This window comes from Saccopteryx leptura, chromosome 2, assembly GCF_036850995.1.
Source record: "Saccopteryx leptura isolate mSacLep1 chromosome 2, mSacLep1_pri_phased_curated, whole genome shotgun sequence".
Taxonomy (NCBI): Eukaryota; Metazoa; Chordata; class Mammalia; order Chiroptera; family Emballonuridae; genus Saccopteryx; species Saccopteryx leptura.
This window is the reverse complement of record NC_089504.1, coordinates 335431380-335459221: the sequence shown is the minus strand read 5'-3', so window position 1 is coordinate 335459221 and position 27842 is coordinate 335431380. Positions and strand designations below refer to the sequence as shown.

The 27842-nt window shown below is 55.4% G+C and overlaps 1 protein-coding gene across 21 annotated transcripts in view; it reads right to left on the bottom strand.

The window, feature by feature from the left end:
• The window catches only part of MYO18A (myosin XVIIIA), a 97466-nt gene that overhangs the window by 30617 nt on the left and 39007 nt on the right, over positions 1–27842 (bottom strand). For 7 of the 21 annotated variants that reach the window (XM_066363636.1, XM_066363637.1, XM_066363620.1 and 4 more), the window contains exons 3-21: positions 18328–18471; positions 16290–16377; positions 15989–16095; positions 15690–15866; positions 15141–15354; positions 14857–14999; positions 14183–14283; positions 12950–13013; positions 12582–12726; positions 12227–12247; positions 10198–10374; positions 9891–9981; positions 9401–9593; positions 8500–8586; positions 6318–6459; positions 6008–6167; positions 5085–5271; positions 4517–4760; positions 1603–1712 (exon numbers count right to left, since the gene is read on the bottom strand). In XM_066363636.1, coding sequence (XP_066219733.1) covers positions 1603–1712; positions 4517–4760; positions 5085–5271; positions 6008–6167; positions 6318–6459; positions 8500–8586; positions 9401–9593; positions 9891–9981; positions 10198–10374; positions 12227–12247; positions 12582–12726; positions 12950–13013; positions 14183–14283; positions 14857–14999; positions 15141–15354; positions 15690–15866; positions 15989–16095; positions 16290–16377; positions 18328–18471 — 2595 coding nt within the window. Of the gene's footprint in view, positions 1–1602; positions 1713–4516; positions 4761–5084; positions 5272–6007; positions 6168–6317; positions 6460–8499; positions 8587–9400; positions 9594–9890; positions 9982–10197; positions 10375–10952; positions 10965–12226; positions 12248–12581; positions 12727–12949; positions 13014–14182; positions 14284–14856; positions 15000–15140; positions 15355–15689; positions 15867–15988; positions 16096–16289; positions 16378–18327; positions 18472–19893; positions 19972–22170; positions 22840–25276; positions 25339–27669; positions 27813–27842 lie in introns of those variants that run through there. The other 14 variants (XM_066363639.1, XM_066363642.1, XM_066363631.1 and 11 more) reach the window with 8 other exon arrangements.

Genomic DNA, 27842 nt, shown 5'->3' with positions numbered 1-27842 from the left:
CACCCCAAGGGCCCAGTTGGGGCTGGAGACCATGAAGCTGCAGGAATTCAAGCCCACATGGTTGTATCATTCTTTCCCACAGCAACTAGGGAGCCCCAAATGGAGGAGGCTCACAGGAGGTGCCCACAGGAGGTGCCCACAGGCTGGCTCTTCAGGGTGAGGTTGGGCAGGGCAGGTGCTAAGGGAGGCTCAGAAGGGCTGAGGGTGGTGATGAAGGCTGAGTGACCAGAGGGTTAGACCGGGGCCTCGAGGCCAAGCAGAAAAGGAAGTAACGTCAGGAGGGAATGGACAGAGTAGAGAAAATAAAGTGGGGTCCATAAATGAGAGGTGTCAATAGAGTCAAAGAGCAGGTGTCCTGAGAGGAAGAGAGGAGTGAGTTGCTCAGGAAGGAGGCTGAAGTCAGAGAAGACGGTGCTGGAATTTAGGATTTCAGAGGTGGAGCATTTCCAGGTGCTGGGTGTGGTCATGAGTGGGAGGCTGGAATGAAGGTCAAGGGTCAGAGAGAAGAGGGTGGGGCAGATCGTTTACATTCACACCAAGCTTGCTGAGGACACTGGCAGATCCTGGATGGCGAGAATGCAGAGAAGGTTCTGAGGCCTCCATGAATGTGGGTCTGTGTGTGACTCAGGGAATAAGGGGGGAAGGGGCCTGCCCTGGTCTGCAGAGTATCTTCCCTTTGAAGGTCTGAGACGCTTCCAGAGTCAGGCTGGGTGCCTAGGACCAGAGCACAATGAAGGGGGATTCCTCTGCTCGAGGCGCCCTCTGGCTCTCTGAGGAGCTGCCTCTGGGGGTCAAGGTGACAGCTCGGAATGTCAGGGAGTCATCCCCGCCAGCAGCCAGGAATTCACCGATCCAGGCTGACACGGGGCCCAGGAGCCCTAGGCTCACCTGGCACGGCTTCCTCTACAGCAGTGGTCCCCAACCGTTTCTGGGCCACGGACTGGTTTAATGTCAGAAAATATTTTCACGGACCGGCCTTTAGGGTGGGATGGATAAAAGTATCACGTGACCGAGACAAGTGTCAAGAGTGAGTCTTAGATGGATGTAACAGAGGGAATCTGGTCATTTTTTAAAAATGAAACATCGTTCAGACTTAAATATAAATAAAACGGAAATAATGTAAGTTATTTATTCTTTCTCTGCGGACGAGTACCAAATGGCCCACAGACCAGTACTGGTCCGCGGCCCGGGGGTTGGAGACCACTGATCTACAGGATCTAGTCCAGCAGTTCTCAACCTGTGGGTCACGACCCACAGGTTGAGAACCGCTGATCTAGTCCCTGCTATGGAGGTCAAGGCTGAGGAGCCCAGGGGCTACCAGTGGCACACCAAAATATTAGTTCTAATCTGCCAGCTGGGCGGCTCTTGGAGGATTGTCTAGTTCACCGGAGAGCAGACAACCCCCATTTTGGGCCTCCAAAAAGGGTGGTTCTTCTCAGATTCCTGCGATGCATTCCCCAGGCTGCCTTCTTCCCACTGCCACACACCCATTCTGACCCTGGAGGGTCAAAACCAGGGGCCTGAGCAAGGGAAGGAAGGGCAGCAGCGCAGGTGTCTGAGCAGAGGAACGGGGTCTGGTGGGGCTCTGGGGCCCAGACCTACCCGCCTCTCATCCACCACGATGTAGTTGCGCCCATGTTTCTTGGTCAGGTGTGGGGCCAGGACGTCAAAGCGGCGGCGGAACTCAGAAAATACCATGTGATCAGGGTAACCTAGAGAGAGAGAGGACCAGGGCCTGGTCTGTCAGCGCCTCACACGTTCCCACACATCCCAACAGCCACTGGTGTCCAGGCAGCTTGCGGGGACAGTCACGCCAAGGGAAAGAGATGGCTGGGGCGGACAGCCTTTGGTGGAGGCAGGCCCAGGAAAGGAGAGTGCAGAGGAAGGAGGCAGGGGCGAGGGACAGGAGGCCGAGAGGACAGCTAGGGCTGCCCCACAGTGGAATAAAAAGGGAACAGAGCCTGACCAGGCGGTGGCACAGTGGATAGAGCGTTGGACAGAGCGTTGGACTGGGATATGGAAGGACCCAGGTTCGAGACCCCAAGGTCGCCAGCTTGAGCACAGGCTCATCTGGCTTGAGCAAAAAGCTCACCAGCTTGGACCCAAGGTCGCTGGCTCAAGCAAGGGGTCACTCGGTCTGCTGTAGACCCACAGTCAAGGCACATATGAGAAAGCAATCAATGAACAACTAAGGTGTTGCAACAAAAAACTGATAATTGATGCTTCTCATCTCTCTCCGTTCCTGTCTGTCCCTATCTATCCCTCTCTCTGACTCTCTCTCTGTCCCTGTAAAAAAATAAATAAATAATAAAAAATAAATAAAAATAAAAAAATAAAAAAATAAAAAGGGAACAGATTTTTTTAGAAGGAAGCAAGTTCCTTGTCAGTGAGGGGTACAAATGGGGGATGGCTGACCACCTAGAACGAATGCTATGGATGTAAAAGCCTGGAATGACTGCTAAGATGCTTTCTAGCCCTCCAATCTACAACTCGGTCATATCCCAGAGAGAACACTGTGTGAGGACTTAGGAAAAAAAAAAACAAAAACAACAACAGGGCACCAGAGAGTAGCTGAGAGAAAAGAACACCAGCTTGGAGGTGGAACCCTGACCCTGGCTCCTGGTATCACTAGGACGGATCACTAGACCTCTCTGAACCTCGGTTTCCTCACTTGAAATGGAAGCCCCACTACATATCTTACATGGTGGTCATGGGGCTGAAATAAAAAAAATATGTAGAAAGTTTGGCTCACTTGATGGCTGTTCAGTAAAATGTCCCCTTCTTTTCCTCAGTCCGCTGAGGCAGGGCATTGGGAAAGGGCTCCCTCCTACCCCCATTCTGACCTTGAGCCCTAGGTCATGTAAGAAGACCTGCAGATTATCTCTCCCTAAAGAGTGTTACCTCTAACAGAGATCCCTTTATTGTCTGGGCTTGAGGGCAGGGCAGGGCAAGGGTGAGATGGCTTCTGGTTTGGAGCAAAGTCAGGATGGTGGCCAGTGGGGAGGCTACTAGGAGTCATTAAGACACCAGAGCCCACAACAGAGGACCAAGAGACCCACTCCTATGGAATTTCAAACCGAACAAGGGTCTTAGACCAGATATAGCTCATCTTCCAGACATGAAAACTGAGGTCTGAGAGGTGGAGTGACTGATTGCTCAAGGTCACAAAGGCTGCGACTGGAGGCAGAACTGGACTCCAAACCCAAGCTCCCGACAGCCAGCGGGGGCTCCCTCCACTCCACCGGCCTCGCTAGCTCTGGGAAACACTCCAACTGGGAGATGAGGCTGATGCATGTGCCTGATAATTGAAACAGGAGGCGGGGGCCACTGAGGGGCCAAGACAAAGTGAGCTATTGATTGTATCTGAATTGCAATTAAATTGATGGGCCAGGATAGCGGGTCCGGACGCCTGGCATCTTAATTAATCATCAGCGCTATCGATGGTGGCTGGGGGCTGAGCGGGAGGGGGCGCTGCGACTGCTGGCCTCATCGATCTGCTTGTTTGAGTAAAGCACATTGATTTTGGTTCAGAGTGGTAACAATCTGGTTTTGAAATAATAAACACCAACTCCATATCAAGACGTGGAGACAGATCGATGATTTATTTCGAGCAGAGCAGGGAGTCTGTTTCCTGGCTTGGCTGCTGAGGAAAAGTGGCAGTGCCTATGGGGATGCCTCAAGGGGACTTGGCTCTGGGTGGGTGGGACCCTGCCTGCTCTTCTAGCTATGGAAAAAAGGGCAGAAACTTGGCAATTCATAACTTTTCAGGCAAACAAAACCCTACTTGAGAGGCCTGAACTGGGAAGCCAGTCTGCCTGGGTCCCACTCTGCCACTCATGAGCTGTGTGACTTTGGGTAAGCCACTTAACCTCTCTGAGCCTCAGTCTCTTCATCTGGGGATGATAACAGTACCCACATTTCATGAGGTTGTTGCAAGGATTAAATCAGTTAATGTGTGTGATGACTTTAGAATAGTGCCTGGTGCACTGTAAATGCTCTAAGGCGTTAACTACTCTTACTGCTCACCCTCTCTGTGCCCTCCTCCACATGGGTCCGTAAAAAGGGTTTTGTCTGAACTTCCTGGGGAATTTAAGTACTTCAGAAAGATTTAGCACCTGCTCTTAGAAGTAGTGACCTCTGCTGGGCAGATGGCTCCACGAGGGCATCTGCTGCTGTGGGCAGAGCTGACCCGTCCAAACCAGGGAGAGGGACAGGCGAGAGCTCTGGGAACAGGGCATGTGGGGCAGAGGGGCCAGGGGGATGAAGATGATTGGAATATGAAGGGGAGAAAAGGAGGAGAGGAGTCAGTAGGGTAGAAAGGAAAGAGGAAGGAACAGACTGGGCCGGAGAGACAAGAAGAGACCCCACAGAGAAGGCTCTGAAGCATAAGAGATTAAGGGCTGGTTAGAGACAGGAGGGGAGCAATGCCCATCTTGTCCCATGGGCCCCATCTGAGAGACGGGGAGGCGCAGGGCAGCTCCAGAAAAGCAGGAGTTGAGAGGGAAGGAGGCCTCACCTTGGCGGTACATGCGCATGGCATCAAGCAGGCGGGAGCCGCGAAGCTGGGCACGGAGCAGTGGCACGTCCAGCTGCAGAAGCCCAGCCTCGCAGTGGTCTCCTGGAGGCAGGTCCAGCTCGCTGCTGCTGCTGACTCGGCGGGAGGAGGCAGAACGGGGCTCCCCGGCCCAGCCCTCGGCCACAGGCAAGAAGCAGTGCACAAAATGCAGCTTTGACTTCTTGATGGTGTCAATGAGGGCGTCCTGCCAAGGGGAAGGGTCAGCCCTCAGTGGACTCTGATGGCCCAGCCCAAACCCTAGAGAGCAGGGACTGGTGCCAGTATCTCCACTCCTTACAGGATGAGAGGTGCCACACCCCTGGCCGGGACATGCAAAGCCTGGTTAACTCTGCCCCTACCACACCTGATTGACCACTCAGGCAGCAGCACTGGAAAGGAGACCCCACCAGGAGCAATCAGGCCGAAGTGGGATGCTGAGTAGGCACTGGGTGACTTGAGTGTGCCCAGAATGCCCAGGCTACCTGCCAGGCATAAGCAAGGGTGCCGGGGCCTGGGCTGACAGACTCACCACCTGCAGCTTAATCTGGATGCACAGTGACTTCTTCTTGACAGCTGCCATGCCTGTGGTGAAGGTCTTCCGCATGCTGGTGGCCCGGCGCAGTGCCAGCTGAGAGCCACCTTCCAGGCCTGCAATGGAGCCTGAGAGCACCGTGGCACTGCCTGCCCGGCCCAGAAACAGGTTGCTGATGATTTTTCTGCCAGTGGCGGGAGGACAAAGGAGGGAAGAAGTCACATTCACAGAGCAGTAGAAGCCATTCCTTTCCTGAGCTCCTAGGAAACCAAATAGCCCCTGCACCACCGTGGCCAGGAACCTGGACTGTCTGGGCTAGGGCTGCATGTCCCACCCTCTACAAAGCCCCTGTACAGAAATCTCTAAATAGTGACTAGAGAAAACCAGAGTGGACAGAAGCCGAGGGTTAGTCAGGAATTAGCGCGGGTGATCTGTGCTCTATCATTAGGGAGGGCAGAGGTGTGGAAAGGGCTCCCATGTGGCAGGAGACTCAACACCTTCTAACAGAGATATAATCTACAATTACATTTACTGTCCCCACCCCTCCCCACCAGAACATAAACTCCACAAGGACAGGGATTTGTGGTTTATTTACTGTCACAGAGTAGGTGCCCAATAATTATCTGTTGAATGAATGAATGGATGGCAAGGATTATATGACTGAGGGGTTTCTAAGGCTACACCAGCCTTCTGGGAAGAATGTGGAGGTGTTAGTCAAATTTAAAACTATAGGTCCCTACAACCATGCCTGTCCCCACCTCTATTCCGGGAGGCTACCCCATGCCCTCAAGGCCAACTAGACTTGCCTATTGCCTCTTAGCAAGTGGGGCTATCTATCCTGCTGGTAAGGGGGCCTCTGAGACCAGGGGGCCCAAAACAGCCTTGGGGAATGGGACATGGGCATAGAGTGGTGCTCTTACTTCTGGGAGTCCTGCAGGAGCCGGGGGGCATTCTGGGTAGCTGGGTTCTGCTTGGCATAGCTCAACCAGCCAGCCACATTGTATTCTACCCAGTTGGTGCCATGGCTGTGGCCCAGGAGAAAATGGCGTGGTTTGCTGCTGCGCAGGAGGGGCCTCTGGCCTGAGGGCGGGAGAAGCAACATGCAGGTCATCAGGTCACAGGGCCAAAAATCCCAGGGACTCGGCGGGCCCTCAGGCAGTGCTACCTGGACCCATATAGGTGGGTCCCTGGAGAGAAGCAGAGGAGCTGCCCTCCAGGGGTGTCACCTACCTTTTTTGTCACCTTCGTGGGGGCCATAGTAGGAGAAAAGGCGCTCCAGAAGGGCATCCTCAGTGGCCCCTGGCACCAGAGCCTCTTCTTCCAAAAGCCACAGCAGACCCCTTGCCTCGTCTGTGCGGGCCAATGAGCGGACCTGTGAGAAGCAGAGGAATCCACCGCATACATGGCCGTGGGAAAGGAGCCAGTTCCCCGCCCTAACCACACACTATAGATATGCTGCACACGTACACACACACACATACACCGCATACACAGTAGCTCCTGCCATTCACTGCTGACACCTTGTGGAGCAGGTGGGCAGTAAAGAAAAAAAGGGAGCCAGAAAGAAGCCCATGGCAAAATGTGATTCCTAGGACTCCTGTCCTAGGTCTGTCAACAAAGACTGGCCTGACCTGTGGTGGCGTAGTGGATAAAGCATCGACCTGGAATGCTGAGGTGGCTGGTTTGAAACCCTGGGCTTCCCGGATCAAAGCACGTATGGGAATTGATGCTTTCTGCTCCCCCCCTTCTCACTCTTTCTCTCTCTCTCTCTCCCCTCCCTCTCTAAAAAAAAGTAAAATAAAAAAATAGTCAACAAAGATAAAGGCTCTCCTCCATCCTTGTCCTGTTGCAGGTCACATGGGGCCTGCAGGGCTCGCGAGAGCCCCCTGCAGTTACTCCCTAGGCATCATCCCCCAGGCAGATTAACTGAGATAGAATCTGTGAGGTCCTGAGCACAGCACAGTGCATGGCCTAATGGAAGCTGTCAGTAAGTGATGGCTGGGGGGTTAAGCCTGGGAACCCTGAGAGGAGAGCACGCAAGAGGGCTCAGCAGAGCCATAAATCCAAGTGTATAAGAAAGACAGGTGGCTTAATGGATGTGAAAGCCCAAATAGGTGGATCTAGGCTGACTGAAGACCAGGTGTCCCCATCTCCACATCCCATTCTTCCCTGGCCTTTAGGGACTGGGGGACAAGAGAAGTAAGAGAAACGCCATTTTCCTCTCTTGGACCCCAGCTGCCTACACCTCCCGGTAGCTGCCCAAGGGAGTCAGTGTGATTACTAAGAAGTGGCCAAGGACTGATGAACAACTAAGGTTCCAGAGTGGCTAGAGCTGCTAGCAGGGACGAGCAACAAAGCCATCAGCTGGGGAGTTGCAGGCTGGGCACGGAGGGGCCCTCCTCCCCAGGGGTGCTACCTCATCAGCTAGGGAGAGCGAAGAAGGGAAAGGACGGCCAAGCCCCATCCACACACACTGTCTGACTGACTTCCTCAGGCCTCCTGGGAATGGCGAAGGCGCTGGAGGGAGGGCACCATGGGGAGCCCAGGTGTTACCGGGAAAAGAGCCAGCTTCCCTGAGGAGATGTGGATACTGGGCACTTGAAGCATTTGTCCCAGGGGGACATTCACTCTCCTCAGGGCCCCCCCCCCCTTGCTAGCCCAACAGGGCCTTTCCACAAGGAAGGAAGAGAGGGGGAAGGAGTGGGAGATAGGACTCAAAGCAGAGGAGGGAGATCAGCAGCCTAGCAAAAATGTCAGACCAATAAAACGCCTTACGTAACTTCCCTAATGGAAGACAATCACCAAATACCAAGAGCTCATCAGTCCAGCCAGTCCCCAGGCAGCACGGTGTCCAAGACACTCGTCCCAAGGGCGACAAAGCCCATCCCCGAGGGGCGAGAGCTCATATCCACATGGCCTTTGGTGCATGTGTGTAGCGCGGGGCATTGTTGCCCTGTTGCAATGCTGCCTCCTAACCCCACTCTGCCAGACTACATCAGTCTTCTTCTTAGGGACAACAGGAGGGAATGACTATGTCCGCTGGGTCCAGCCAGGCCCTCGCCACCTAGGAGGAGATACCCTGCAGGGTTCCTGGCAGATACACCTGAGGCTCAGCCAGGCACAGGACAGGGCCTGAGCCCCCGCTGGTAAGGGAAGAGGTACACCTTCCTGTCTGGCTCAGACACCCAGGAGCTGAGGCCCCCACTGCACCAGGGCAGAAGAAAGTGCCACCTTCCTGGCCAGAGCGGCCGAGGGCTGAAGGGCAGGGCCCATAGCTCTGAAGTACTTGGTGTCCGTGCCTGATTGCTGGGCCCCCTCAGTCCCCATTGGCACCAATGACATCAGCTCATACGGGGAGGGCTGTAGTGAGGAAGAGGAACAGGAAAGCCCAGGGCTTCACTGGGATTCCTACCAGGGACTGATGGGAGGCTTGGTCCACAGCAGCAACAGAATCATCTGTGGCCGGCTCCAAGTCGTCAAATGCCAGCTCGATGCCCTCCTAGGAAGGAAGGCAGAGTGTTAGTGAGCACAGAGCCATGTGTGGGGCACAGTGCTATGAGCAGACCGGGAGGGGACACTGGAGTCAGTAAGCCTGACCATCTGTCCTACACAGGAGTGTGACAAATGCTCACCACCGTCCAGGGCACCTCTGTACCTTTGGACAGTTAAAATTCTTCTAACCTCCTTTTAAACTGAGCTGAAGTCACATATTTGTTATTTACATCCATTGATTAGGCTATGCAGAGTAAGCCTTTCGATTTCACACACATCCTTGAGACACTTGAAGACAACTGTCATTTTTCTTCTGAATCTTCTCTCATCCCTGATAAATATCCTCGCCGGGATCAATATCCCTCACCTCCACGTGAGGTAGGATTTCCAGATCTCGTTCCATCCAGGACACTCTTTTATGACAAGGCCCTAAGTAACCAATCACCATCTTAACAGATCGGGAGACAGAGAAGGCCAGGCCTGACATATGAAAGAGGGAACTGCACAGTGGCAATCACAGGGCTTAGGGAGCACCTTAAAGGTGGGCAAGAAAGGGCTCCCAGGGACCCTGAGTGCACCTTTAGCTTTCCAGAGAGCAAACTCTCCATCAAATAAGAATGTAGCCTGGGCAGGAAAAGACGCCTCGTCCAGAGAGCACAGGTGGACAGAAGTGACAAGAGAGTAAAAGCTGGGAAGGGGCAGTCAGCAGGGAAGGTGGTTCCTTCCCTCATCCACAGATGCCCTCCCCAAGGGGGCCAAGGCCACAGGGTGAGGTTTGGGGGGGGGCTGGGTGGACAGACAGAGGCAAGGTCAAGTGCTACCTCCTTGTATCTCTCCAGCTCCTGCACAAAGGTGCGCTCGTGGAAGAGCGTCTGCAGCCGGTCCTGGGCATAGTTGTGGCACAGCTCCTCAAAGGACGCTCCTCGGGCCGCCCCACCCTGTTCAGGGTTCTGGAAGCCCGGAGTATCCACAATCATCATAGAGCAGAGTGAGTGCTGGCTGGACTTGAGAGCCCTTCACAGGGAGAGCCTGGGTCAGAGCTGGCTAGGACAGTACCGCTGGACAGGCCCCACTGTTCTGCCCCTGGTGCCCAGGCAGCCCAGCTGTGCCCCCCGCCGAGTTCCCATTCCTGCGCATGTGCCCGAGACCCTGGTGGGGAAGGCGTGCCTGCCTCAGCCTACAAGCACAATGAGCCCTCTGCTGGTGGAAGACGGCTCTGCCTCAGCAGTCATACAAGCACAGAGTCATCAACTCCACCTTCGTCAAGGCAGAAAGTCACAGAGCTCCTGGGCCCTCCTGCTTGGCACTCACCTGTTCACCAGAGAGACAAGAAGGGTGAAGAGCTCGCTGTACAGGCCAGACGCCATGCCCTCTAAGCACTCCAGTGCACTCAGTTTGGGGCCTGTGGGGCAAGAGCACCAGTTCTACCTCCTGCTCCCTGGGATCCCCATCTGGGTATGCTCCCTACCGACCCAGGTCCAAGTCAGCAGAGGTCTCGGGGCTTCCTTTCCCCCCCGATGGAAACCCTATTCACCCCAGCCATCTCCCCATAGCAGAGAGCAATGAGCCCTGGAGGAAGCCCCCCACTCACATTCACCAGCCAAGGGGCTCAGAGTACCTGGACCATCTCCCAGGCTGCTCTCCTCAGGGCCCTGGCGGAAAGAGGTAGAGCGTTGCAGGGTGCCACCCTTGTGCTGGTGCTTGAAGATGGACGAAGAGAGCTCCTCCAGGCTGCAACCCAACAGGTACGCAGCTTTCTGGGCCCACTCATGGCGGGCAAACTGCTTGCGCCCAGCTACGGGGTAGAAAAAGCAATCTGGTATCTTGGGTCTTCTTCCTTAGGCCATTTGAAGACCATTATGCCCTTTGGCTCCCTGTTCCCATAGGACTGGGAAGTGGGCATCTTCCAGAGGCGAAATCAGCCATGATGACACCAGAGGGCCTCAGGCAGAATAAGGACAGCCAGCAGCTGCCAGCTTCCTATGTCCCTTGAGGGTGGAGGGAATGAGCAGATCCTAAAAGAGGAAGTAACACCACACTGCTGCCACCAGAGGGCATCCTGTCAACCTCGAACATCCTTTTAGAGGGCCCGGCTACGGGGCTGCCAACTTGGGGAAATGCTGTCAGAGGGCGAGCCAGCCCACTGATGATGAGCACTGAGATCCACCTGTGCCTTGGGGGACATATTATGCCCCCTCCCTCTTACCTCCAGGCATCTGCCTGCGGAGGCCACAAATACCCACCCGTGGCCCACCAGTGGGGATATGAAAAAGCCTCAAGAGGAAAGGGAGCAGCCCACACAGACAGCGTGCCTCAGCTGACATATGTCTAATCACGGCAATTAGGGAAAGCTAACAAGAAACAAGGTTTTACCTTCAGCAGCTTCTGTAAGGCAAAGGACCAGCATGCAGCATGCAAAGAAAAACAGCGTGTTAGCAAACAGTCATCAACTGAGCCCACAGGCCCATGGGAAGGGGCTGTGAGGGTGGGGGCGTGTGAGGATGAGCAAGCAGGAAAACACAACCGCATTCAGGCTCAGGAACACAAACACACACACAGTCTCAGAGGAGTATGTTTATGAATGTAACTGCACTGACACACATACACACCGAAAGACCTCCAAAGACATTCACTCACACACTCACACACACACACACACACACACACACACACACACACACACACACCCTAGAAAATACTGGAAGCTCTGAGGAGGTAACAGACCCTGCTCAATGAGGCCCACGTGCTGACACACCTAGAGCTCCCCGCCTGTAGGCAGCCCTGAGTAGGGTTACAGGAAACCTGGCTTGCCACCTTCTCAGAGTGAAAGAACTTCTGTAAGACACGGCCAGATGCCCTCATGCCTGCCCGCCTACACAGTCTGGAAACTAGCTTCCTTCACTCAGAACCTGCTTCCTGCTTGGTAGGGATGCCACCTGCTGGGATCATAAGGAGCCTAACACCACCCACACGCCTGTGCCTCCATGTACCCACCCACCCACCAGAGCTTCCTCACTGCTGGGAGCAGCCTGGGCCCCTTCACATCCTGAAGGAAGATGAAGACAAAGCCCCAGATGCTGTTCCGAGGCAGCATCCCTTTCCCTGAACTGGAGGATAAAGAGGTGAAGAGGTGCTCAGAGCACCACCCACCAGTGTAATCTCAGAAGGCAGCATAGCCCTTCCAAGCCAGACCAAGCTCTAGCCATTCACAAGCCCCCGAGCACAAGTGCCAAAGCTGCAGCCCATTTGATACCACGGTGCCTGCTGCCCTCTAACGGCCTCCACCTTGACATGCAAGAGGAAGAAACACCTGCTACCAAACCAATGGAAAGAAGAGAAGGCTCAGGGAAAACTGGCCTTAGGAAGCCCCAGGAAGCAAGCCCACCCTACCCCACCTAAGCCCCATGGAGGGCATTGTGACAGCTTCCAGGATCTGGATGCAAAACAGATAGAAGCAGCTATTCTGGGGACTCCAAGAAGCCCCACAGCCAGCAGGTAACCTCTCCACCCCTCAGTCAGGGGCTTTCTCCCAGGCCAGTCCCCTCTATTACAATAGAACAAGCCCAGCCCCCAGAGAGAGCCCAGGGAAAGCACCAAGATGGGGCCAAGTGGCCCTTACACCCCAGGGAGGGGCTAAGGTCAGTTACCCGCTTGCTCTTCGGGGGCCTCTGTCAGGAAGGGAACAAGAAGGACAGTTATTCCAGGGGGACTGCTCTGAGTTCTCTTTCCCCTCAACCTCCAAGCCCCCACCCCCTGCTTTCACAGTGCTCCTGGCCATGGCCACCTGAATCCAGGCCTCAGGCCATCACTGGCAGAGACGTTTCTCCGAGTGCTGGGAGCCTCTGCTCTGCTCTGCTCTCGGGGGCTGGGAAGAGGCACAGTAAAAGAGGGGTATCTGATAACGGAGGAGTCTGTGCTGGCTGAGGACAAACTGGGGGTGGGAAGGTCCCCCCAAGGTCTCCTGGGCAACAAGGTAGGCCTTTGGGACCCACTGCAGGTTACCTTTGGTGGCTCCTGCAGCCCCCAGGTGGTAGATGGCAGCCAGGATGAGCCAGCAGGCTTTCTGTTCATCAGGGGAGATGCCCAGCACTTTCATGGCCGTCTGTAGCTTATTGAACTGCTGAGCTGCCTTCTGCTTCTCCTCAGGCTATGGGGACAAACGGGTACACTGGCACCGGATCTCAAAGGGGCTCTTCTCCCTACCCACAACATACCCCCATGCTACTGGTCCTTTAGGGAGGGCAAGGCTAGGGCAGAGCCCCCAGCTGGAGCTGGGCTCCTGTTATTCCCGTGGAGCACTCCAGGCCATTTGGGGCTTCTTTTACTCCCAAGGCCCAGGGCTGTCAATCCGGTCCCCACAGGCCCCTCACCTTGGCCAGTGGCACAATCCCGAACACATTGTTCTCTGCCAAGTGGTTTAAGTGGAGCTCTGTCCTAGGGGTACAAATGGGGCATCAGCATAGTGCTTGGTCCCTATGCCAAGGCCATGTCCCTATCAGTGTGGAGACAGACAAAATCTCCTTCCAGCTTCTGAGTTCTGTCTGCCCACCACGCTCTACTGCCAGGCTAGCTGCTATTGACTTCTTTTTTTTAAAAGTGAGAGGAGAGGCAATAGTGAGGCAGATTCCCACATGTGCCCCGAATAGGATTCACCTGATAACCCCATCTGGGGCTAATGCTAGAGTACTCAGCTATTTTTAGCACCTGAGGCTGAGGCACTAGGACCAACAGAGCCATCCTCAGCACCCGAACCATACTCAAACCAACTGAGCCACTGGCTGCAGGAGAGGAAGAGGGAGAGAAGGGTGAGAGGAAGGGGGAGAGAAGCAGATGGTTGCTTCTCATGTGTGCCCTGACTGGGAATTGAACCCGGGACGTCTATATGCCAGGCCGACACTCTCCACTGAGCCACCAGCCAGTGCCACTTTTGGCTTCTTTAATTGGCCTGGATGCCTGGTCAGAGCTTCAGCCTCCCTATAGGACAGGTTACCAGAGATGCGCTGGTGAGAGTGTCAGTCAGATGCCTGGAAGGGAGCAGAGCAGAAAATCTGCCTGAAGGGTGAGTCCAGCCAGGATAGAGACGGTGCCCTCAGTTGCAAGAAGAAAACTAAAGAGGATAATGCTCTAGGGCTGCTTGCTTAACCTTATCATTTATCCCCCCCCTCCCCCCCTCAGTGAATACAGACAGCAAGTCTGAAGGGCTAAAGGGAAGAGCCTGGCAGAGAAGCCAACAGGTGGGCAGGGAGGGCCAGGTGAGAGGGAGGGCACTGAACCTTTTGCCCCAGTGTGGACCAGCTCAGCTCCATACTAGCTGTGTCATTGTGGGCAAGTCCCTGATCACCTGCATCTTGGTGTGTTTTCCTCTCTACACCTGACTTCATGGGTAACAGAGACATTCGTTAGGCACTGGGAACACTGAAGAGTTCATTGTGCCCCTTACACATAACCAGATCCCTCTGCCCAGGGCCAGGCAGTTCCTTGCCATCAGGCTCATTCATCTTGCCACCCTCAGGGCCCAGCTCAGAACCTAATGTCACAGGTTCAGGAACTTTCAGGGGGCTGGAGTCCAAAGCACCCTCCCTGTTCCCTCTGTCTCATCTCACCTGAGGGTGCCATCCCCACAGGCCAGCAGGTAGTAGAAGACATTGAAAGTGGCCTCACTGGCCGGGCGTCGAGCCACACGCAGCTTCTCCAGAAGCATCGTCTACGGCACAACGTGAAAGGTGTGGGCAAAGGCGGGCAGTGCCAGGAATGGCCTCCCTCTTCCCCCAAACGGGGAGAAGAACCAGGCCCATGGGAACAGCAGCTGCTTATTATTCTTTGGGTACTCAGCCAGAGGCCAGGTCACCTCTGGGGCAAGCCCAGGCAGAAACCAGGGCCAGGGGGCAGAAGACAGGCCCAGCCTATGGAGGGGCATTGCCGCTCTGCCTAATCCCTAGCACAGCCTCTGTGGGAAGCTGGACACTTTGTGGTGAGCGCTCTCATTTAGCAAGGAAGGGAGTCAGCCATTGCCAGTCTTCCCTTGGTGAAATCTGCCAGAGATAAGCCCCAGAGCACGGGGTCAGGGCTTGGGCAGGGTTGGGCAGAGAGCTGAGCCTCGTCCCTCCCGGGGCAGGAGGCACAGGGTGAAGGCTCAAGCAGAGCAGGCCAGCCCCACCAGTGCCAGGGTCCATTCTGTTGGGGCAGAATCCCAGGAAAATGAGGCACATGAGAGAGTCTGATTTCTAGGGCATGAAATCAGGTGGCCAGTTACCTACCCCTCTGAGCATCCCCTCACCTGAATGGAGGCCGAGGCCACCTGGCCAGCTTGGTCAAAGTCTAGGGAGAGGATCTGGGAGAAGCGAGTGGCATTGCTGTTCATGATGGTGGGGCTGTTCCCAAAGGCTTCCAGGAGGGTGTACAGAGCCTGCCACTTCTCCACTGTAGAAGACAGGCCCAGGGGACGTCAGGAAAGCCGGGGGCATAAAGAGGTCAGGGAGAAAAAAGCTTGTACCCAGGAGGGGCCTCCACGCCGCCCTCTCTCCCCAGCTCATTCTCAGTTTCTCATTGTCCCTGCCTCACCAGAAAACACCTTGTTCCCACTAGTGCCTGCGATGGTGGCCAGGTATTGCACCAGATGCTGGCAGCTGGTGGTCTTGCCGCTGCCACTACTGCCCAGGAGGATGATGGACTGGTCTTGACGGCTCATCAGCATCGCCCTGTATGCAGTCTGGGCCACGGCATAGATGTGGGGGGCCATGTCCTCCCGCCGACACCCCTTGAACATGTGCATCACCTTGGGCAGGAGAGGGATGGGGAGAATAGATAGGCTCTTAGCTGGTCCCACTCAGACACCCCTCACTCCCAAAATCCGTATCTCTTTGGGCCTTTCACGCCAGGGTAGTGGATGGATTCTGAGGCTAAGGCCATGCGTGGAAATGCAGATATCACCAAGTTCTGTCTTTATCCCTTTAAATGACTCCCCTTCCCAACGCCAACTGTGAGAAAGGACAGGAGCCCAGTGGGATGCCAAGGGGAGGGGGCAGAGCCAGAAAAGGTGGGGACGACGAGGAGGTCGGTAGTGGGTAGGTGGGACCACGAGGCAACTTGGTAGCTTCGGGGGCATCGCACCTTCTCAGAGTACACAGCGGGGGCCCCACGGGGGCTGAGGACAAGCAGGCTGGGGCCAGCATACGTGTGCAGCAGGCTAGCGCCATAGCGCTGGCGCAGAGTGTGCAGGACGCTGCACTCATTGAGGTACACCAGTGAGGCCAGATCTTCTACACGGTCACAGGAGGGAGCATTCGCCTGTGTGGCAGGAACAGGGCAGGCAGGAGGGCACTGAAGAAGCAGAACCCGTCTGCGCTGCCGGCAGAGAGGCCTGCCCTGCTCAGCCCACCTCCTGTGCCCTCCGCCAGCCTCCTGCCAACCTTCTCTACGTCATCCTCGTCCACATCCAGGATGGCTCCATCGTGGTCTAGCTTCACACGCACCTTGCCCTCGGGTAAGCTGAGCTCCTGGGATTTGAGCTGACTGGCTGCAGAGTGGGGCAGACAGACATGGGCCTGGGAAGCCTTTGCTACCCTCTTTGGGCCATTCTAGTCCTGCCTGCACCCCACTGTCTCACCAGCCTCTCCTCGCTCACCACCCAGCCCTTACCAGACGAAGAAGGCACACCAGCCCCTGAAGCCCAAGAGGCCAGACAGCTGCCCTTGGGCTCCCCAGACTCACCCAGTGAGAAGCCATCCTTATGGACCAGCCACACCTTCTCCGTCTCATGCCAAGCCTCCTCAGCTGCAATCTGTTCGTCTGTCTTCACCTGTCCGAGGGAGGGGAAGAAGAAATAGTCAGACCCTGTTCTGGAAAATAGATGAGGACAACAGGAGAGAGGAGATGCTTGAGGTGAAGGACTTCCTGGTGAGCCAATGGGTGAGCGGGACAGCTGGGTGGCAGACTCAGAACAAGGACATCAGAGGAGTCAGAGAAAAAAGATGGGGAGGCCAGGAGGCTGCAGTGGTCCTAATGAGCCCTGAGGACAGAGACACAGAGCTAGTGACCATGCCACCTTGAGGGTCTGGCAGGACACTGGCACAGGGAGCACGTACCCAGGAAAGCACATCAGCAGGTTCTACCTTCAGCTGCCCTTTCCCCACCTCCCTGGGAGGCCTGTGCGACTGGATCCTCAGCCCACGCCTGCACCCTGGGCCACAGCTACTGTGACCTTCCAGGTCTAGCCTCTCCTTCATCCTCACAGGCCCTCCATCACCAAGTAGGGAAGGGGCGTTTCCTCTAGACCAGCGGAAAGTGTCTACAGAGGACTCTGCAGTTCAAAACGGTACGTAGGGCCCGAGTCCTAGTCTTAGCCTGGCTTTCCCCTCCAAGGGACGCTCCACCGGGGGGAGGGGCAGTGCCCAGATGCACATGCCAGCCTCCCCGCTCCGACACCGTGCCTCTTCAGAAGGCAGCGGGTACGCAGACCGATGTGGACATGCTAAGGCCATACCAGGGCATGACCAGAGATATGGGGGAGGGGACAGCACTGCTCTGCCAAACACAGAAAGAGACTTGTATGTGTGTCACACAGCTGTGTATCAGAATGGGTATAGAGGGGCTGGGAGCCCCTGGAGGCCCCAAGTGGTCACCAATCAGAAAGAAGCATTGGCAGACAAACCAGCCTGGCACTGCATGAGAAGCCTTGGGCGGGGCAGAAGTGGTGCCAGGGGGAACCGAGCAAACAGGAGACAAGTCCATTCGGCTCCTTTTGTTGTATGTGGGTCTCAGGGCAGCAGGTCATTCAGTGACCTTGCTGGGAGGATAGTCACCTCCCATGGCAGGGAGCAGCCATCAGGGTGGCCCCCCAATTCTCTGAGGAACAATTGTCTCCTAGAGCCCCCCACCCTCATGAGACCGGGGGAGTATATGCTGCTTTGTGATACTGACCCCGGTGAGGGATCGAGAAGGACAAGAACACATAATAGAAGGAGGCATTTTCTTTGTCATATTTCTTAGAGCTGAAAGAAAGAGGTCTGGGTTCTACTGCCAGGTTGGGTTCCGGCTTCAGAGAGCTCTCCCCTCACTGACTGCCCCTCCCAGCTCCAGAGTGAGAAGGCTGGATTGCACCAGGGGGCCCCAGACTCTGGCGATCACAACCAGTAAAACTACCCTTCAATTAGGAGCCTCACTATGGGGTGTCGATATTTTTAATTGTTAAGTGAAATATATATAGAAAAAAGGCTAGTTCGTTATATTTGAAGAAATGTAACTTTATAAAACAAAATTATATTGTATGTGTTTTCTTTTAAATCACATGAGACAGGTAAAACATTTGTCTTGAATGGGCATGACCAATGGGTCAGGAGTTTGAAGACTGATGCATAAGGTGACATCAAAGGGTCATTGCCTATAATTAACTCCTTTAGAGCTAATCGTAAGGTGGGTTTCCCACCTTGGCCAGCAGGTGGAGACAGAGGATGCTGCATCTTTAGGCTTGGGATGGGGGCTGGGGTGGTGGTAAGGATTCAGCCTTTGCAGCTTTCTCTACCCAGTCTGAGCAGAACTGAAACAGCTAGAAACCAAAACTCTGGCCAGGCCCTTGGGCTTCAGTGGCTAAGAACCATGTGCCACAGAGGCCAAACCTGAGTGGTGACACTCGGTCTAAACATTCCCCAAGGGCCTCACACAGAGATGCCCAATCTTAAATTCCTAGGACTGCTTCCTGGGAGGATCCCACCAGATAACAGGTGGAGACCAGAAGGGAAAGAGGCCTTACACTCCAGCATGAGGCCCGAGCGCAGACGCCAGCCCAGGTACAGGCCAGGGGTGGCAGGTGGTCACTGGAGAAAGTGGAGGGCTCCTCAGAGGAACAGGAACACCCTACCTGGCTGTGGGCAGGAGAGGCGGCCTCAGGGTCCAGCTACCAGCAGCAAGCAAAGAAGAAAGAAGAAGAAGGGTGAAGACAAGCAGACCATCGGCATGTCCCCTTCCACAAGAATCCTGGGCCCAGTGGGCGGGCACTCTCCGGCAGCCCAAGGTAAAGGGTATAGAGAGGAGTGGCTTAGCACCAGGAGGGCGTTGCTGGCCTGCAGGTGAACTAAGCCCGGCCAAGGATAGGCTACCCGTGTTTTTCAACCATCAGTCCATGGACCGGTCTGCCAGAAATTTTGTGCTGGTCCATGAAAGAGTTAGCCACCCTGATGTCGTGTGAAGATTAAAGGCCCAAAGATCTTACTTGAATTTGCTTATTATGCTCAAGGTGATTTCTGCCTTGGCTGTTCCCGAAATAATTCTCCTTATTTTCACTGGTCCTCAAGTATAAAAAGGTTGAAAATCACTGGACTAGGCCATGAAGGAGAGGCCTAGCTTGGTGAAGAGACACTGGTTACCAAGGCCTGCCTCCTGGGAGGGTCCACCAGGAGACTCCAACGTGGCCAGTCTCTTTTAGGCTGGCCGTCTAGTTCATTCTGAATTAGGCTCTTCTTCTGTGTGCCCCCAGGCCAGGCCAGCTCACCACGCCCAGGGCTTTGTTCCCCCTGGGAACCCCTTGCCTTATCTCCCGGGCATTTTCCAGCCTAGCTTCCCTGTGGCCATCAGGACCACAGGACAGGGCTGCCCCTGGTCTCCAAACACACATCCCTGGTGCCACTCCCCCCTGCCAAAGGCTGCCCTTCAGAGATGTCATCCCTGTACCTCTCATACAATAAGACCACCAGTAGCCCCAAGTCTAGCACCCCTTCCTCAAACCCCACTGCACCACTCCACCACTCCCCGGCAGGCACACCACCCATGGCAAGTGGAGGCATCATCCCATCCGGGCCCACATGCCAACTGCCCACATATCAAGGCACCTTGACCTCTCTGCCTCGGTCTGGTCACTTAAAGGCCTTTCTGGAGGGGAAGGGGAGTCAGCCAGGTCTTAGACCTTGCCTGTTAGAAATAGACAGGGAGTTAACAGGCCCACCTGTGTCTGAGAGCCAGGGCATCAAAAAAGAGGGGTGTCAAATCCCTGCCTCAACACCCATCAGACCTTGGCACCAATACCTGTCCTCCATGGCAAGAGAGCAGGGCCAGAGAAAGGGGTTGGCTCCCCAGCCAACAGGGGCTCCTCCCACAGGCAGTGGGCTCCCGGGGGAAACAGGCCTCACTGTGCTCAGACCCTCCACAGAGCTCTTCTCTCCTTCCTTGAAGTGGGAAGGCCATTGTGAGGGCCCGCGGGATGCCATGGAGCACTCTTCTGTAAGCAGGTGCCCCTCTGCACACAGACACACACAATCTGGCCACCAGCCTCAGGGAAGTGGAGGGCAGGGACTGGGAAACCACACATGAGAGGTGGCATTACAGAAGCCATGAAGATCCTCTCAAGCCGCTGGTGGGCCTCCTCTGCGGGGGTCAGCCGGACCTCGGGGGCAGCTCCTGCCTAGAAGTTAAACCACTATTAGTCCTGGCCTGGGAAGTGGTGGGGACACAGCATGCCAAACTTCTAGCCCAGGAAGCTACTAGGAGTCGGTGGGTAAGTGAAGTAGGGTCAGGAAGGCAAGCCAGGCACCAATTTAAGTTTTTAAACTATCAGATAAGAAAAAAGAACAGGCGCCTGAGAGTTCTGGGGTCATTTCTTCTCGCCATCTAAACCACATCAGCACTAGGATGGTCCTGCTCTTCCAACCACCCGCTGGCCCCTGCTATCAGCCCAAGTGACAGGTGGCTGAGCTCCAAGCAGAGCTCTTCTCAGCCCCCATGTCCACTCTACTGAGAGGTGGAGGGACAAGGAGCCCGAGGGAAGGCGGCTGGCCCAGGAACAAGCACAGGATGCTCTCAGCTCCTTAGAGGTTTGCTCAGAGACCAACAGTTTGCCTCATGTCCTACCCATCAAGCCAAAATGCCCCTGCCAGCTCCTGCGTTCAGGTCACTTCCATGATTCAGAGTGAGCCAGGAGAGGGGGGAAGCTGCAGCCTGCTCCTCCCTAGGTTCTGCAAAACCCACGAAGAATGGAATGGGAGCAAGATGGGTTCTGGAGACAGGACAGGCCTTCAGGCTGAGCCCTGCCCCTCCTGCCCTGCCCCTCCTCTTCCAGACAGGAGCATGCAAGAGCACAGAGAAGCAGTGGGGAAACTTGACACCCCTCCTCCCCCATATACACGCACCCCACGAGGCCTCAGAAGGGTCTATAAAACAGGAAAGCTTAAAGAGAACTGGCTTTGGCCCTGGCAGGTTGGCTCAGTGGTAGAGCATCAGCCCAGCAAGTAGAAGTCCCAGGTTGGATTCCTTTTCTGGGCACACAGGAGAAGCACCCATCTGCTTCCCCACCCTTCCCCCTTCTGCTCCTCTCTCTTTCTCTTCCCCTCCTGCAGTCATGGCTCGATTGGAGCAAGTTGGCCCCGGGTGCTGAGGATGGCTCCATGGCCTCCACCTCAGGTGCTAAGAGCTTGGTTACTCAGTAACAGAGCAATGCCCCAGATGGGCATAGCATTGCCCTCTAGTGGGCTTGCTGGGTGGATCCCAGTAGGGGCGCATGTGACATTCTGTCTCTTTGCCTCCCCTCCTCTCACTGAATAAAAAAAAAAGAGAGAGAGAGAGAGTCTTCAATTCAAGGACCAGCGAAGCAGGCATCATCCAAGGGAAAGGGCTGGGCTGATCGTCCGTGTCCCTCCCCTCTGCCACTCAGCCTCCTGTTTCACCGAGAGGGCACTTTGTGGACAGACAGGACCCAGATACAAAGAAGGCCCGCTGTGACCATTAGTCACCCAGACACAAGGCTCCTTTACAGTTCTGCTGCCAGAGGGGACAGCTGGCCAGGCCTGAGGTAGTGACGGCAATGATGGTATTAATAACTACTGTTACTAGCATCACTATCAATACTACCATTTATTTATGGAGCACTCACCACGTCAGGGACTGGGCTGGGAGCATTCATTACCTGAATCATTTCTAACCTTCACAGAAACTCCGAAATCCAAAAAGCCCCCAAAACAGAAGATTCTTCTTAACTACATTGGTAGCAAAACCTGACTATTTATAGTCTATCCCTCTGTAGGGTGAACATTCATAGATTTTGCTGTAGAAATATTAATATGTTTGGTTATGGGTTGCTGCTCATTATGTACACTGTATAATATTCTAAATATAAAAACTACTAATTTGCAAAGTACTTCTGGCCCTAAGGGACTGAAGGAACTGAAGACCTGCATTGTCCCCACCTGACAGATGAAGGCTCAGAGATAAGAATCCCACAGGAAGTGAGTGGCTGGGATGTGAACGACGCAGGCCACCTGACCTCAGAAGTTCTGTCTCCCCACCCTAGCACTGATCTGCTAAGACTCTGGATCTTGATTTGGGGTCTAGAGCCTCAAGCTGACCCCACGTAGCCGAGGCCCTGGCCCTGACTCCCATAGAGCAGCAGCATGCTGGTTAGCAGGTCCCATCGCAGAGCCCAGACCACCACACGGGCTCAGGCATTTGGTCAGGAAAGCCATCCAGACCTGCCATCAGCAATGGCCCAGGCCTAGCCTCTCAGTCATTTGGGGTCTATGAAGGAGCCTTGGGGAAGCGGTTGGGCAGGAGCCTGGCTTTTGAGCGAGGGTGGTGGGGAGCATGGGAGGTTAGTTTCACACTCAGGTACCTCCTGCTGCACATCAGGGACCCGTGACTTGGACTGCTGCGATCCAGAGAGGTTTGACTTCGGGCTAGCGGAGCCTGGGTCAGCCAACTCTTCTGGTGAGGCTGGGGAACACTGCTTCTCTGGGGTTCCAGGCTTGGTTGGGGAGTCCACCACCTCTGGGGAGCCTGGCTCCTGGCTGGAGGGCTTCTCCATCTTCCCAGGAGACTGCCTGCTGCGGGGCCTGTGGTCCTTGCCCCTGCCCCGGGACATCAGGCTCCGCAGGCCCACAGACAGCTCATCCTTGGCCGGCTCCTTTTTTGCTTCAGGCTTAGGTGGAGCAAGGGGCGGAGGGGGTGGCGGCTTGGGACCAGAGGCTGCCTTTTCTCCCTTCTTGCCTCGAGCTGGGTTCTCAGGGGACTTGACCCCTCTGCTCAGAGGTTCCCTGGCACCCCCAGGCTCCTCGCCAGGCAGCACCTTGCTCACCACCTTCTTCACTGCATTCGCCACTTTCTTCCGGGACAGGCCCGGGGCCTCCTGGCTTGGGCCTTCTGCTGAGGTAGTCCCCAGGCCATTCATGGTGAGTGTGGGCACGGGGCTCTTAGTTCTCGGGGAAGTCTCTGCAGGTACAGGGCTGGTGGGAGGCTGAGGACTCTTAGATGGGCCACCGCCAGCCTTTGAGCTGCCCTCTAGCTATAGTCATAGAGATACAGGTAGATATTAGCATCAGTCCATGTGTCCCTGCCCACCCCACACAGAGGAAGTAAGAGGTGTGGCCTCACGCCTAGCTCTGGAACAGACCTTCCATACATGCACCGAACAACACATAGCTCTAAGAGGCTTTCCATCACTCAGATAGGACAACTGCACCTGAGTGTGATGTCTCTCTCCCCCAAAGCACAAGCAGGTACTGCTATCACCTGTCATCTATTCCCAGGCTTAGCATGCAGCTGTGAGATGCCAGCACGGAGTGCCCAGAGGCCCATAAGGTGTCCCAGAGTTCCTGGCTTTCTGTCAGGGTAGCAACCAAGCCCCAATCCAGGTGAGCCCAGTCTCACATGGCCCAAACACAGCGGGGATGGAGCCTAGAGAGGTCAAACAACCACTTCTTAGCCTCACTCCAGGGCTTCCTGCCTTTGTGGTCCCTCTAGCAGCCAGTTTTCTGGGTGGTCAGACTCAGAGTCTGCTCATCCTGATGAGAACAACGGTCAGGGAGCGATTCCGTGCCCCAAGATATACTAAACCTCCTCCCTCCCCTCTCCTCTGGTCTGCAGCCACTGTCCCGCACCCACCGTCTATTTTTCACCCACATTCTTGAGGGCAGCAAAAACCCAGTGCTGACCCAGGTAATTCCACCTCAGCCTGCTTGCTATCAGTCTCTGCAGTTTTCCTCCTGCAAACCAAACCTCTCAAGGGCTAGAGACCTCCCGGCTCCCAGAGTATACACGTGGAATAATGGGAGGAAGAGGAGGAGGCAGCTATGGCCCACAAAGGGTTAAGCACTCAAGTTACTCTGGCTCCACTCTGCCTAGAGCTGGGGCCCTGGCTCAGCCACCCTCTCATCCTCTGGGCACCCCAGAGCTCCATGGAGCATGCTGGCACACTCCACCTGGTATACCTACCCTTCCCCCAACACTGGTGGAAACTGTCTGTGGACCCAAGGGACTGCCACTGGAAAGGCCATGCTGGCTAACGGCAGGGCAGTTTCCTGCAAAGCTAGCCACATGCCTGAGGGGAGCAAGGTCAACTTAGGGGCTCCTTGTTGGTCAGACAAAGCCCTGCCTCTAATGAGCTATGCTTAAGCCCTTGTTCCCCAAAACAATGATCTTGGTTCTACGGTACTCCTGGGCACAGGGCTCTGTGAGGGACCAGCTGCCATCTCTGCAGATGTAGGAAGATGCTCACAGAGTGGGCGGACCTCTGGCTGCCATGTGGAGAGGTTGCCACACATCCTATGCAGAACTGAGCCAAGTGGCCTCAGTACAGGCCTCAGCTGCATTGTGGTCCTGCTGCAGGGTGGGGAGGGGAGGGCTTGAAGGTGCTCTTCCTCAGTCTCTGGGGCCAAGAGTGCTCAACGGCATGCCAGGGCACTGCGGAGCTGGCTGGTGGCCCTAGCTGCTAGGTCCTACGCCCTCCCCTCCCTCTCTGGCTTTCCTCCCATTCCCTCTAACTGCAGATGATGATGATGATGACAATGACAATGATGACGATGATAGTAACTGCTAACACTTATAAAGTGCTGATTATATGCTAGGCAGTCTTCTAAGCACCTTACATGTAATTTTCACAGAAAATCTGCCCTACTGCAAGACCCCTTCTGCCAATATCTCAAATATATCCTTTTGAAATCACAGGCTGGCCTTGCAGGATTGTTTACAGGCCAGGCAGAAGCCACAATGCCGAGCTAATCACATCTCCACCCAAGGAAGGGGTGGGGGGGGGGCAGGCACCATCTGGGGTAATGAAGTATGGATCTGTTTGGTGACCCAGCTCGGCTCCAGGACTCTGGGCACACCGATGGTTTGTGCTGACAGCAGCCCTCTCCTAACTATACATCTCTAGACCTCACTCTTCTGGAATTCTCCCTTCTCTTGCCTTAAAAGAGTCCAGTTTTATTCGGGGTCTCTATCCAAAGGCTGTATGACTTGGGTAGGGGGTGACTAGGGGCCCTGGGCAGCTGGGCCTGCCTCCAAGTCATCTGTACCGAGCAGCTGACAGGGTCTTGGGAAGAGACAGCAGCAGCTGCAGTGAAATTCCTCCCTGCCCTTGTCTGGTGCCACCCAGAGCGGGATGAAGAGTCCCAACAGCTGCTCATTTGGTGCCCCTGACCTCAGAGTTTGCCCACCTAAGCCTCTCTAGCCCCAAAGGTTCAGGAAACCAGATCTACAGGTAGGAGCTAAACGGGCTGGGGGGAGTTCAGGGGAGGTCTCCAAAGTGCATGACATTCCCATCTCCTTCACCTGCCCCAGGTTAGCACCACACAGGCTGCACCTGCTGCCCCTTGACTGGCATTCCCTCTCGCCACCCGCACAGGAAGGGAAACTCTGCCTGCCTGCCTGCTCCATGGAACTGCCCCCCAGGTTGGGCTACGGTGGACACACCCACGCACAGGGGGTCTTGGAGAACTTACAGCCCCTTCCTCCTTGCCAGGAGGGCCAGACTTCAGCAGACTTTTGTCCTCCTCTTTCACCTGAGGGAGCAGACAGAGATGTCATTGGCAGGTCAGGGCTGGGGACCCAGCACTGCAGGCGCAGAAGGCAGGCATCCCTCAGGCCTCTCTCCCTGACGGGCAGAGCCCCTGAGTGTTCAGCAGTGCTGCGGACCTGGGCAACATATACTGGGCTCAAAACTGGCCAGTGACAACTTTAAGATTGAAGGGTCTCTGTGGGGTGGAAAGCCATGTACCTTTGCCCTCAGTGACCAGCCAGCCGCGTGGCCCACTGGGGCTGTCTTAAAGAGGTCCACCCGCGAACAGCAGTGTCATGGCCTTGGTCACAGTGTGCATAGAAAGAATCAGCTCATTCAACTCAGACTAAACTACAAGAGTCATTCCAGCTCAGACAAGAAGTGGTCTGAACCAGGGGCCCCTGATCTAGTGGCCAAGGAGAGGGAATAACCCCGTGCGGGGACCTGCAGAGCCAGCAGAACTCAGTGGGGGTGACTGGGAGGTTCCACCAGGCTGACTCTGCCTTGCTTCTAGGCTCCATATGATGTCCCTCAGCACAAGCCCAAGTGCCTTCTCAACCAGATGGCCGAGCTCTGGCTGGAGGCAGAAAGTGGGGCAGAGGCAGGGATTCAGGAGGCCAGATAGCTTCCCAACCTCAGACCCACAGAACTGCCAACCATGCAGCTGAGGGAGGAAACCCCAAGGCTAGGGGCGGGGTGTGGAGGAGGAAAAGATGCCTGAGGTCTGGCTGCTCTGGCCAGGGATTTGAGCTCAGCCCAGGGCTAACAGGCCTGAGTCAGAGAAGAGGAGCAGTTAGGAGCCAACGGCCATAATGAATCCGGAAAAAAGAGCAGACAATATGGACGCTCTGAAGGTTCTTTCAGTTTAGAGACTGGGGTGTTCGGAACACATCCTGAGGGGCCAGGCCTCCAGTCTGGGAGGGCCTTCTCCCCTGCTTCTCCGTAGATCTCTCCCTCCACAAGCTCTGGCAGACCTAGTGGGTTTCATTTCTCTTCTTTACTCAGTCACTTAGGACTACAGAAAAAGACAGGTCTGGAACCGCCGTATCCCACCTCCCTCAGCATGCCTTTCTTTCCCGGCACAACGCGGTAAGAAGGAGTCCTTGATTCCTAACGGAAAAGATCCTTAGGAACTCTTCCAGGGTCAGGTTAATTATCCACCTGGGGAGACTCCATTTGTAACCAGCGTCCACGGCTAATTATGAACTCTAATTAGCAGTGCCTGGGGCACTGACCAGCATGCTGGCCACTGCAGTTTTAAAGCTGCATCTTGCCCGCAGAGCTATTTCCATATGAGCTCAAGCTTCAAAGTTAGTTCATACTGCCACAGAGGGGAAAATGGCAATTCTTCATCAGTGTGGACTCTACTACTTCGGAAACTGGGATTGGAGCAGAGACGGGGAAGGGAGGGGCTGGTGAAGAGGGAATGAAGAGGAGTGGCGGAGTCCAGGCCTGTGCCTGCTGCGGCCACACCGACGCCCATCCCTCACCACCCTGCCCGCAGAGACCACGCCATGCACTAGCTCGGGGCACCCAGGTTAGAGGGGCAGCAAGTGCTCACCACACAGACACACTCATCACTGCACGCAGTGCTGTTAGCTCGGGCACAGGCATGGCCCAGATTCCAAGTCCACTTCGCATCCTTTACCAGCTCCAACTCTGCCCTCCTCTCTCCAGTGGCTCGAGCTTGGGACCCCAAGCATCTTACCCAAGTGGCACTGGGGAAACACTAGCTGTCCCACCAAATGTTTGGGACACCAGGCCCAGCTCTGAGCTCAGCTCTGAATTTAGCCTGAGGCTGACTCACCACCCCCTCCCCCACCCAAAGGGCTCTGTCTGTGGTAGGTCATTGCCCAGCTGGGGACAGTGCACAGCACAAAGGCACGCCCAGGTCTGCAGCCTGAACTACCCTCTGGACCCAGGCAGCCAGAAGGCCTTCTCCTACTGGTGAGACCCAGTTCTGAGACCTCAGACACAAAGCCATTCCCAGTGGTCCCTCCACAGCAGCCCACATTCCCAGGGGCGAGTCAGAGCAGCAGGGGGCATGGGAAGAGTGTGGAAGGGTTAAGGCTGAGGGGCACCAGTGGGACAAAAGGCAGCTCAGCTTACTAGAGGTGGAGCTCAGGGGAGGAGCGTGACTCAGCGCCGGAGCCCATCCAGACAGAAAAGTGAGTTCACTGGCCCACTGGTCGTTCTCCCCAACCCCCCAAATATGCACACATGCTCCAGTCCATCTCTACTTTCCAAAGCTTCCTCTCCCACAAGTCAGTCTCCTGACTGCACACACCATGCCAAGCACATAGGAAAAGCATAAAGGTTTTGAAATCCAACTTTCCTTTTGCTCCCAGAAGGCAAATCTTGATGAAAAAGCCATGGCGCCGAAAGTAGCCTGCACCCTGGGTCAGAGAAGAAATGGGGGTGGGCAGGGTCTCTCAGGAGCTCAGAGTCTTCCTAACGGCCAGGTTCTGCCAGGACAAACGCTGTGAACACAGGGGTGGGGGGAAGGGGAT